At 36.8% G+C, this 11,909-nt stretch overlaps 2 protein-coding genes and 1 long non-coding RNA gene across 4 annotated transcripts in view; 2 read left to right on the forward strand and 1 right to left on the reverse strand.

Moving 5' to 3' along the window:
- The window catches only part of LOC6036270 (UDP-N-acetylglucosamine--peptide N-acetylglucosaminyltransferase 110 kDa subunit), a 62,490-nt gene extending 53,777 nt beyond the window's left edge, over window positions 1–8,713 (reverse strand). The window contains exon 1 of one of the 2 annotated variants that reach the window (XM_038261615.1): window positions 8,229–8,713. Coding sequence is in view for 1 of the 2 variants with exons in the window: in XM_038261613.1 (XP_038117541.1) it covers window positions 7,851–7,982 (132 nt within the window). In the remaining variant the exon portion in view is untranslated. Of the gene's footprint in view, window positions 1–7,850 lie in introns of both variants that reach the window. The other variant, XM_038261613.1, reaches the window with a different exon arrangement.
- Window positions 3,379–4,143, forward strand: LOC119769405. Its single transcript, XR_005278327.1, has 2 exons — window positions 3,379–3,655; window positions 3,715–4,143. It is a non-coding gene; the product is annotated as an uncharacterized LOC119769405 (long non-coding RNA).
- Window positions 8,714–10,639: 1,926 nt separating the features above from the next.
- LOC6036269 (nucleoside diphosphate kinase) lies at window positions 10,640–11,579 on the forward strand. The gene is made up of 2 exons (XM_038265040.1): window positions 10,640–10,888; window positions 11,074–11,579. Exons 1-2 carry the CDS (start codon window positions 10,715–10,717, stop codon window positions 11,404–11,406), a joined length of 507 nt encoding a protein of 168 aa, XP_038120968.1. The 5' UTR covers window positions 10,640–10,714; the 3' UTR covers window positions 11,407–11,579.
- Window positions 11,580–11,909: the final 330 nt, after the last annotated feature.

The following is an 11,909-nucleotide window of genomic DNA, read 5'->3' on the forward strand; positions in this document are numbered from 1 at the left end:
GAATGAGAAAATAGACGCCCATTTCGTGCCTTCCATTTCATCAGGGCACATAACTCTTGTAAACAAGAGTGTAACCCTTTCACACCTTATGAAAACTATCATTTAAGTGAAAGGGATACACTTTCCTGCTCACAAAACCCATGAGCCCTTTTGAAATGTTAGGCTCTATTTGATCGTCAAAACTCCAGTAGATCCTCGATTCGCAACAATGGTCGATACAACCATAATCCGAGAACCGTTAGTTCAACAGATTAACGAATTTTGTCCGATATCATTTCATTATTGATTGATCGAGACGCTATGACCACTTTGACAAATCAGAACAGTACTCAACATGAATGAAAATAACGATTCTAGCTGTATTACTTGCCCCGCTAACTGCCTAATGTAATTTTGATAATTGTTATCTTTAATCTAATTCCTAAAATTACTAAATGTAAAATCTTCAAAGACCCAATTTTAATTTGAATTTGAAATTCGAATGAGAAACTATTTTTTTGAAAACTAAGTCCTATCCTAACTCCCACATTCGATAGGGGAAAAGTCACATATGTAGCGGTTTGTTGTACATTTGTGATATTTCCACTATCGGAGAACCTCTTGGTCTCGACGCCAGCTTAACTCACCCGCAGTCGCGTTAGTATTCATTGTACACACGTTGTAAGGACATTTTAAGAGTGTCCAAAATACGCGACTTCTAGATGGTTAAGCCAAAAGACATCGATAAGCCTTGGTGCTACGGCAAAGCGGGTTCTCATCAGCATGGAACGATATCCATTGTGTTAATAAAATGGAAGTTTTAACAGTATTTGGAACAATACAATTAAACCCTCAATTTCATTACCATGACGGATCTATCCATGCCCCTTGACAAAATGAGTACTATAACGATCTATATAATACTCCCCTGGCAAGGCCCAAGGATTTTGAATTTAGTATATATTTAGTAGTGTTAAAATAATAGGTAAATTTAATTGGCAAATAATAAATTGTACCTTTAACGATGCTACCAATTTGTATTCTTATATGAACAAAAAAAATTATGTAATTTTGTCATAACTAAAATTCTGAAACTCTGAAATTCTTGAATTCTTAAATTCCTAAATTATTAAATACTTATGTTCCTAAATTCTCAAATTCTTCGCAATCTTGATTCATAAAAAACACACATTTTTTGGAGTCATATTTTAGGTTAGAAACTTAAATTTAGAGGATTTAGAGATTGGAAATTTAGATCTTTTTTATTTATGTTTGAGTTTTAAAATTTTTGGTTAATAGATTTTTTTAGTTTTACTTGTTTTTGAAATTATTATTTCTTTAATTTTCATTCTGATTATTTTTAACTGCTGCTTTTGAATTTTTGGTGTTTTTTATTTCGATCTTTTTTTTCAATCTTGAATTTTCAAAATTAAGATTCTTTTGAAATTTTAAACATTTTGAAATATTTAGTTTACAAATGTTTGAATTTTTAAGCTTTGAATTTGTGATTCATTGCTCTTTTTATATTTTTCTGATATAATTATTTACATTTTTAAATTTCTCAAATATCTGATTTATGTTTTTTGAAAGTTTCTCAATTTGAAAACATTAGTTTTTTTATATTTTTAATTATGGATTTCTTAATTTCCAGATTTCTTAATTTAAGTTTTTCCAAAAAATTGAGTTATGGATTCATTTTTTTCAAATTTGTAAATTTTGCTGCGCCACCCTTGTCCTTTCATGTGACATTCAGTCATAATTTATTTATGTTATTATGAATAATCTTTCAAACATTCTGCAATTAAAACATGTGGTTTTGGTCCCTTCTATATAAAACCTATGTTTGTCTTTTTTTAATCATATTTAATAAACGTACCTGCCACTCTAATTTGTAAAATTGTTTACCTAATGTACACAATTTGAGTTGTTTCTAATATTAATTTCTACCTTAGCATAATTAATTTCTAGTTACTTAATAAATAATACATCCTTGATTTTTTAAATAAAACGTTGTACTGCAAAAAAATATATCCCCGTTATAGAGGTAAACTTCTTACAATTACTTTTTTTGTGAACCATTTTTTTAATATGTTGAAATAATTAAAAAGCTTTAATACCCAGTTTGAGTAAATCCACTAAACTGTGTACAATATTGCAGAAAAAGTACTGGAACGCGCTACCCAGGCACAAGTTTTGCGGTTTCTCTCCTTGCAGAACTTCTGCAAAAGAGAGAGATAAAGAGAGTGAACTGAAAAGTACGGGAACGTGCTGCAAAAAAGTGACTTATGCTGGCTGCAGAATTCTGCATAAGCTGCAGAAATTCTGCAATTCTGCAAGTACGGGAATAGACCTATTGTAAAACGGCCATTGTCATTTTTCAAAACATTGAGAAAAACGAGATTGAAATTTGCAACTAGTAAATCAATTCCGATTTTAAGAAAAATAAGCAATTTACTATGATTATTCACTCAAATAGCGTAAAACTAGTGTGCTTAAGCTTCGCTAAATTCAAATTCACGGGAAAAGTTTTTTTCCCCCAGTAAATCAATGAAAAAAATAATTAGGCCTCGTGCGAAAGTTTTACCAGTGCGGGATCGAGCTGGGCTCTTTGCGTGATAGCACCTTTGTAAACAGTGACAGTTTCGTTTTCCAGTTGAACCCTACACCCTTACCAAAAATCATGATTTTTTGAGTTCCAAATCCCACTTTTCATACGAATTTTTCAGTTCAACCCATATAACCATTTTTATGGTTGTAGTACCTGAACTCAAATAATCGTATGAAAAGTGGGATTTGGACAGGGGGATGCTAACGGCAGCCATCTTGGGTGATTGAGATTGATAACGCGCGAAAACTGCGCACAGTGAAAACAAAAATATTTCTTTTTTTAATAATTCAATTTTTGTTATAAGAATTACTTTAGTAAAAGTCAAATTACACAGTAGTTAAGTTAAACGTTTCATGTGATAAAAGTACAACTTTAAATGAGGTCATCGGCCCGATGTGTGCTTAATAATCCCAACTTTAGTAGTTTATTTTGCAAAAAAAAAAAAAAAAAAATGATAAAAATCACCTCACAAACATACACTAACTCTTGAACGTACATTGCGGTAAAATTTTACATTGAAACAATAATTACTTTATTTCCATTTTATGCCTGCAGTTTTTGTACTTTTTTTTTACAGTACGCAGTTGCTTTGTTTTGGTTCCGTAACGAACAGCTGTTCTTTTGTGCTAGAGCCGAAGTTGACATTTCCCTTTTGTTCTGGTGCCGAAGTTGACAACTTGTGTTGGCTGCGGGCGAGCTGCCTGTAGTGAGATATAGATGTCACCCCCCTGGATTTGGAACTCAAAAAATCATGATTTTTGGTAAGGGTGTAGGCCAAACACGATGACGGTTTGTTTATGTTGTTCTTTTGTTTTGGCCTGGCAGGCCAAACCAAAACAGAGTCTGCTTTCGTGTTGGGGCCTTTTCAATCAAACTTTTGTTTGAATTTTGAAAGGGGTTTTTTTTTTATTTTCACGGCCAGTTCGATAGAATTTTGTGTAATTGAGAGCAAATCGTGATATTGTGATGTGAAAAATAGCATTTTACAGTGGAAAAAGTTGTGTATTCTGCAATAAGGTTGGGAAGTTGCTGTGGCTGCCGTGTTATGTTCCTTCTGCATTTGTCAAGGTCAGTAACTTTTTAAGGTTTTTAAAATGATAATACTTAGATAAGTTTCTATTTTACAGACAAATTCACTTAGTGTTCATAATCCAGATGATCGCTTCGGCTGGTGCTTCTAGCATTCTCTGGATTTTCATATACTTATCGTGGACGAACTTGTGTGAATCAAGCTGCTGAAATTGTCGCTGGAACCAGGCCACAATATCGCTAGGCCGTTCGTAAAAAGCTACTGGGTCGGTGGACGGTCATGAGCAACTCCCAAGAAAAAACGGTGATGCGGAGCACTAGCAACGGAGAGTTTCATCAGAACGAGATGGCGACAGTAAGACACGGGAATGCAAACTAATGTGAGAAATGGCTTCAGGAAAGATCGAAAATTCGATGGCCAATGTTCCACGATGGAGTTTCTATCATTATCCAACCGAAGATTGGATCCGAAGACTGCGGATCGAAGGAAAAATGAAGTTACCGAATAAATAAAATCTATTTGCAAACATTGTTGGGTTACGTTTATTTCAATTGTGACGAATATTACTATTATCACGTCTTATGTTGTATGAAGTGTCTCTTCCGCAAATGGCCATTACTCCAAGCCGCTCCCTTTCCTGGAGCGGACACTCCCGACACAGGTACCAATGAGCTCGTTCCTACAGCAGACTTCTCACCGTCGCCGAACGCTCTCCGCCACTTTATCGCTGCAAGTCGCATCACGTCGGAGCTGATTAGTACCGTGTAAATTAACGAAATTTGTAAAAATGACCGGGATTTTCTTTTATTTAAAGCAGAAATCGATATAAAAAAACATAATTTGAAGCAAAGGGCCAAATTGATTTCAATTTTGTTTATAAACAACATCTTGTTTGTCCCTTGAGCTAACACGATTTCAAAACAAAACATCTCCAGTTTTCACATTGGTCCTTTATAGTAAAGGGGCTATGTGGATGTTGAAAACAAACCCAATCGAAATTACTTTGGCCCTTAGTAAAATTGGGATTTATTAATAAAAAAAATCAACTTTTTGAACTTTTCTCGATATATAGCGATAGTTGAAGACTTAGTGCATCATTTGCATGAAAAATCTCGTTTGTTTTGATTTTCGACTTAGGTCCTTTTACATTGTTTTGCTTGAACTGTTGGTTGGTTCTGATATTTAAAATTACAGTCCTGACTCGATTATCCGAAGTCCTCAGAATAGTTTCACTTCGGATAATCGAATCACCAAAAAAATGATCGTCTTATTTTTTATCGTTGAGCTTGAATACTACCAACAACAAGCTCTAACGTGATTTTGAATTTTTAAATCCAAAACGGCGGTGTTGAAATACTGAGAAAATGTATTTTATATGCTGCAAGCTCGGCTGCAAGACAATCAACAACTCAAATTTAACTAAAATAGGGTCACAGAACTCAGAAATGTTAAAATTAAGAAAATAAAAAAATAAGAATAAAATATGGAGTTTTTTTTTAAAGGTCCAATAAACAATTTTTTTGTTTCAATTATCCGAAGTCCCATACAAAGCTTCGGATAATCGAACTTCGGGTAATCTAAACTTAGGATAATCGAGGCTTCGGGTAACCGCTAAGATCACTATCTCCATGCGAATGCGAACAAAAACATTTAAGTTTTGATGCATTTTGAAGTTCGGTACATGCTTCTAAATTTTGACTTTTTTTTAAAACCCGTCTCTAGAAATACTTTTATTTTCTTTTATTATAAGCTAATCAAGCAACATTGTTTTACCTTGTCTTTTAGTTTCAACAATCTTATTAGACTACCGAACCTAAACAAAGCGTAATTCGTTCATAACATTCGGAGGGGTGGAAGAGCCCACAGTCGGATGGAAAGTTCCAGAACAAATCCAAATTTTATGTTGATATTAGTGCAAGCAAGCCCAAAGCGGCTACCTTCCCAAGCAATGCACTTTGCAAGGTACCCAGCTTTATATCCACGGACGCCCCATGTGACAGTACCACCCAAACACAAACAAAGGAATAATGAGTCCACTACAAACAGTGTTTAGTAGACTAATGGAAAATTTAATCAAAGTAGTCGGATGCATGTGAAAGTGCACAGCGCATTGAACTGCAAAATCTATTGTTATTGTATGATTTGGACTGTAGGCGGAATGGTAAAACTGTATAGGGTAGAGGACCCAGAAATCGCCCACTTTATAGTGGGAATCCTGGAAATTTGTCGAGAAATTAGTGACAATTTATGTTTTTCGGTTCTATTTGTCATGGAACGTTGATAAACTACTTGATTTTAAGCTTCCACAAGGTTTTTATCATAAACAAGTTTATTTTTGTTAAAATTTTGCGTTTTAGTAAAGTGCTCTGAAGTGCCTATTTTCGCCCCCCTAAATCCAATTTTCGCCCACCCTTGGAACCAGTTTTCGCCCACGACAAAAATCAACAAATCAAATGAAATCATGGCACAAAGCTAAGCAAATATGGTCTCCTATTGATACACAACATATTCCCGAAGCTCAATTTCATTGATGTGCACATATTTTGTCGTAAAATAAATTGAAGGTCATAAAACCCTAGGAGTTTATTTTAACAGATATCCTACTAATTTTGAGGTTCTCCGTACTCTCATTAAAAAATATGACTAAATCAAAATTCCTGGTAGAACTCATGTGTTCCCATTCACCCAAGATAAGGGCACATAGTTACAATTAGCTCCGAGATTTGCTCCATGTTGTTGTTGATTTTATTAGGGGAGCTTTAACCCGATGGGTCATTTGCTCACGAATTGACTCAATAGACAACTTTGAATACCTCTTAATAAAAATATTAAGGCACATGTGCTATTTTTAAGGATATTTTGTAACTGCTTTTCCATCCCCTGCTTGATTTGTTCTCCTATGTACCAGTAAACTCTTACCACATTTGAATCAGGTGTCCCAAATCTCAGCTTAGGTTAAATTTTGAACAGATGTTTATACCAAAACACCCTAAAAGACCATCCATAAACCACGTGGACACTTTTTTGGAAATCTGTTACCTCCACCCCTCTCCCCTCGTTGACAATTGTCCATACAAAAAAAACTTTTTTGTATCGATTGTGGATCGTCCCTATCGTTTATGGATGGTGCCTAATGAAAGAAATAAAATAAATTGATACATTAACTTTAAAAAATAATTTAGAATGTTCCAAATATATTTTCAAGCACATTTCGCTGTGATTAGATTAATTTTTATGGTAAACGAAAACTGGTTCTAGATAAAATCTGAAAACACAGTATTAGATTTCGCCCTGGGCGAAAATTGGATCGCATGTTTTTTCATGACCCCAGAAATCGCCCACTTTATTTTATTAAAATAACCTTTGGTAAACGGTTAAAACAGGTTAATCGATAGACTTTCATGAAGTTCAGACATACAGTGAAGCAGTGAAAACACCCTAAAAGACCATCCATAAACCACGTGGACACTTTTTTGGAAATCTGTTACCTCCACCCCTCTCCCCTCGTTGACAATTGTCCATACAAAAAAAACTTTTTTGTATCGATTGTGGATCGTCCCTATCGTTTATGGATGGTGCCTAATGAAAGAAATAAAATAAATTGATACATTAACTTTAAAAAATAATTTAGAATGTTCCAAATATATTTTCAAGCACATTTCGCTGTGATTAGATTAATTTTTATGGTAAACGAAAACTGGTTCTAGATAAAATCTGAAAACACAGTATTAGATTTCGCCCTGGGCGAAAATTGGATCGCATGTTTTTTCATGACCCCAGAAATCGCCCACTTTATTTTATTAAAATAACCTTTGGTAAACGGTTAAAACAGGTTAATCGATAGACTTTCATGAAGTTCAGACATACAGTGAAGCAGTGAATTACTCATTTACATTATTTTCGGACAAAATGAGTTGTTATCCCTCATTAGCATTATTACCCGCTGTAGTCGAAATTGACAAAAATATGGCGGCTGTAAGAAGGCTTTTTTTGACGTGCTTATAAAAACGTGATAAACAATAGCAATTCATTAGGAAAGTTTCAATTAGTGCTAGAAATAAATGAATATTGAAACCTGCATAAGTAATTCACCCAAAAAATGATATAAGTTTGCTAAATACTGATTGAATCCAGTAGGTGGGCGAAAACTGGAGCAGGGCGAAAACTGGGTCCTCTACCCTATTTGGATCTGGTTACACAATGTTAATCGAGTTGGTACACGGTCGTTTGTACCTGTGGGTTGTCCTCGGATTGATCCTCCGCGGCGGCGTTTGCCTGTTGCCCGATGATGTAGTAGACCGTTTGATAAGAGTGTAACTTTCCTACATCTGTACTATCATCGGCAACGAGTTGCACTGGGGACATCGCTACGTGTCTATCTCGACAGCTTTTGCACAAAATTTGCACTGGAACTTTCTATAGTCTTTTTTAGTGCTCAATATGTTCACGAAACAGTGTTTATAGAGATTAATTTACTGGCAATGTCAACTACGATCACTTGCTGGGTATCGATGCTTGTTTATCAAGGACCAATTGGACGACCTGTCCCAAACTAACGGAACTACAAGATTCTTATATCAGAAGAAAAAAAATCTGGCACGATTTTCATACCTCTCCAAATCAGACGACTTTCAACAATGAAGTAGTGTTGAAGCAAAATGGCACGACGACCGACGTCCAATCCGATGCCTTCTTCTTATTGCGCGAGTTTGATACTCTTGTCTTCTTCCCCACACAGTAGTTGCAGCTGCAGCTGATTATCGTCCTGCGCCGTTCTGACCACCAAACCTGTTCCGTCTCTGTCGCACTCTCTTTTACCACCCAATACACGCACACACCACCCCACCGCGCCCGAACACCTGAGAGACGTCGTAGTAGCCGCGAACCGCGAAACAAAATTGTCACACCTTTTGGCTATCACACGCATGAATCGCAGCAATCAACGCGAATCTAACCTCAAAATTGTTTCACACGCGATCACAATTCACGGACCGTGATCTAACGGAATCATTTTGCACCGGGATAATCACTAAAAGGCAGGAAGTGCGTGCTAACGCGTTGCGACGCTCGTGGGGACTATTTTTGTTCGTCAAACCCTGTAAAACATACCAATACACCGTTACATCGATCTCCGGTGGAAAACTACGCGACCGAAACCCTGTAAACACACCAACACTAGTGCACAGCGCGGAGTTATCATCGTACAATCATGAATGGAAACGGAATTTACGTCACCAACACAACGATGGCGACGCGATGCGCAAAGATCAGCTGAAGAGCTTTTTGAGAGTATCGAGCAAGAAAATTCTCTATCGAATAGGGGAACAGCATGTTATTCGATCGAGCACCTAATGTTGGCATATCAGCACATTGACGTGCAATAGGGTCCTAAAGCGCCATGTAAATATTTAAATAAAACGATAAAAGGCATGCCAGAGAAAGATTTCGGATCACTGTTTTTATTCCCATGCAAACCATTTTAAAGGTCGGATTTTTTTTTTCAATTTTTTTAAATCAATTTAATTATTTGTATGCACAAACTGTTGTGCTCAGAAAAATAAGCCTCATTGTTATGTACAGTCGACTCTCTGGCTGTCGATTTTCTCGATATCAATATTGCTCCATCTACCGATAAATTCTTCAGTCCCTTCAAACTGCATACTTCGATTCTCTTAATTCCTCGATATTTTCTCTTGCTTGAAGGATCTCTTCCTCGACGGTCCCTTGGATTCTGTTTGCCTTAGAAATCTCTTCCGGTTGTCAATAATTTTACTTTCTCATGGCTTGCATAGACATTTCTCTTTGCGAAACGAAGCTTTGAAGGGTGTTTGACATTTGTTTGTATTTATTGGCTGAACGTTGCCATGATTCCCTCCTATACTGCCGTTCTACGCATAATTGTCCCATGTTCAAAAAAGTGCAACTGAGAAAAACGTAATTGAAATTTTTCGATCGATTTCTGTGTTTCTACGCATAATTGTCCCGTGGGTTCCTATTCGCCCTATGTGTCCTTAATCGCCCTAGTTATCAGTTTATCACCCTTATTTGTGATTATCTTGCTATACAACTGGTAAACAAGACATAACGCTTAGTAAAACTGATGATTCCGTGTAAGAAAATACTTGGTGGGACAATTATGCGTAGAAGTTCAACGATGGGACAAACAGACTTGGTGTTGTATTTAATGAATTTGTGAACAAAGTACCAGATTTTATGTGTTTTCTTAAAGTACACATAAAACTAAACTTAAAAATGTCATAAAGTCAAAATCGTCCAAAACTGACATGGGACAATTATGCGTAGAACGGCAGTATAGCTCAAAAAAAATATTTTCAATCGAGTCTTCATTTTGCATCATTCTGTAAACTGACGCTTCTCTTCCTCGACGGCCCCTCGGATATTGACAACCAGTGAGTCGACTGTATAACAAAATAGGCTATCTCAAACTCAAATCCAACATCTGAAATCGAGTGAGAACCATAAAGTTTTAATTAAAACTAACAGATTTTCAAGTATTTTGCAACCTTACAATTCAAAACTATAAAAAAGACGTTTTGAAAATAGAATTATAAAGTTTTAATCTTTGAACTCTGTTCAATCTTGAGAAAGAACCATCTTTCATTTAACAAGGCTGGTTCAAATTTTATTTAATTTTTGTTTATTTTCTGGTTTCGATTATTTTTAGTATTTTCTTTTTGCTGGTTCAAATTTTATTTAATGTTTGTTTATTTTCTGGTTTCGATTATTTTTAGTATTTTCTTTTTTGCTGTGGACTTGGGATAGTAGAGTCTAGACTTTATTACATATTAAAATTTCAAAAATATTCTAATTTAATTAAAAATAAGACTAAGTTAGAGGTCCAACCCCTTTCCGTTCCTTCACACACACAAACATCCAAATTACGCCGGCATTTAGAAAAGCTCCACTTGTAAATTTGCGTAGCTTGAGAGAGAGAGAAAGAGAAAAAGTTCAAGAGAGTTCCGCGAAAAAAAACTTTTTACAGCAGACAAGAGAGAGCAAATTCAGTCAACGTCGACGACCGGCCTGCTGCTGCCTAGTTTCCCAACCAGACAGACATTCCAGTTTTGTGCATTTGTATGATCGGTTCAATTCTTGCATTCTTCTCATTATTTTCATCAGCGATGGCGGCCAACAAGGAACGTACCTTCATCATGGTCAAGCCCGATGGTGTCCAGCGGGGACTCGTCGGTAAGATCATCAAGCGCTTCGAAACCAAGGGTTTCAAGCTGGTCGCCATGAAGTTCATGTGGGTGAGTACGAATCGATTTTCCTCTCCTACCGGCTGTCGGAAATGCCCTAACCTCACATTTCGCAACCTCGTGGCAGACGAAGAGAAACACAAAATCAAGAAGACTGGGAGATTGGGGGTCATTCATAAACCACGTGGAAACCTTTTCTCTTTTCTAATTTTTCGTTCGATTGCTCTAATCAACAGGCCGAGAAGGAGCTGCTGGAGAAGCACTACGCTGATCTGTCCGCCCGCCCCTTCTTCCCCGGACTGGTCAACTACATGAACTCCGGCCCGGTCGTCCCGATGGTGTGGGAAGGTCTGAACGTTGTCAAGACCGGCCGTCAGATCCTTGGTGCCACCAACCCGGCCGATTCCGCCCCCGGAACCATCCGTGGTGACCTGTGCATCCAGGTTGGCCGCAACATCATCCACGGCTCGGATGCCGTCGAGTCGGCCAACAAGGAAATCGCCCTGTGGTTCACCGAGAAGGAACTGGTCGCGTGGACCCCGGCCAGCGAAGGATGGGTGTACGAATAAGCGTCGATTCCCGTTTCTATCCCTCGGATAATAAATCACAATTACTCTTACTAACACGCTAAGCTAGAAGCAGTAAGTACAAGTGGCATTTCTGTTGGTTTGACTAAAGACCCACACACTCACACACTGGAATGAATGGAAAATAAATGATAAAATGCAAGACCGATCAAAAATACGTGCTTTTCAAATCCTGGAACAAACATATTCGAAGATGTCATTGACAGAGGTTATCTTTAACAGCGAAGAATACTGATGAAGTGCCCTGGCGGTTGACCTTTGCTGATTATTGATTTTGTACCATTTTATTATTTTCAAACGTCTCACAAGGCTGCAATTAGATGGGTCATTTGCGGTTTATTTACTATCACTTTGCGTGTCACCTGATTCTTATCGATTATGACTTATAGCAACTTACAATTACATAACTACAGATACTGACAAAGCTTGTTGGCGCACGCCTGTTTGAAAAACAAAATGTTCTATCATGTCTGTTACTTAGTCAT

Source organism: Culex quinquefasciatus, chromosome 3 (assembly GCF_015732765.1).
Source record: "Culex quinquefasciatus strain JHB chromosome 3, VPISU_Cqui_1.0_pri_paternal, whole genome shotgun sequence".
NCBI classification, from domain to species: domain Eukaryota; kingdom Metazoa; phylum Arthropoda; class Insecta; order Diptera; family Culicidae; genus Culex; species Culex quinquefasciatus.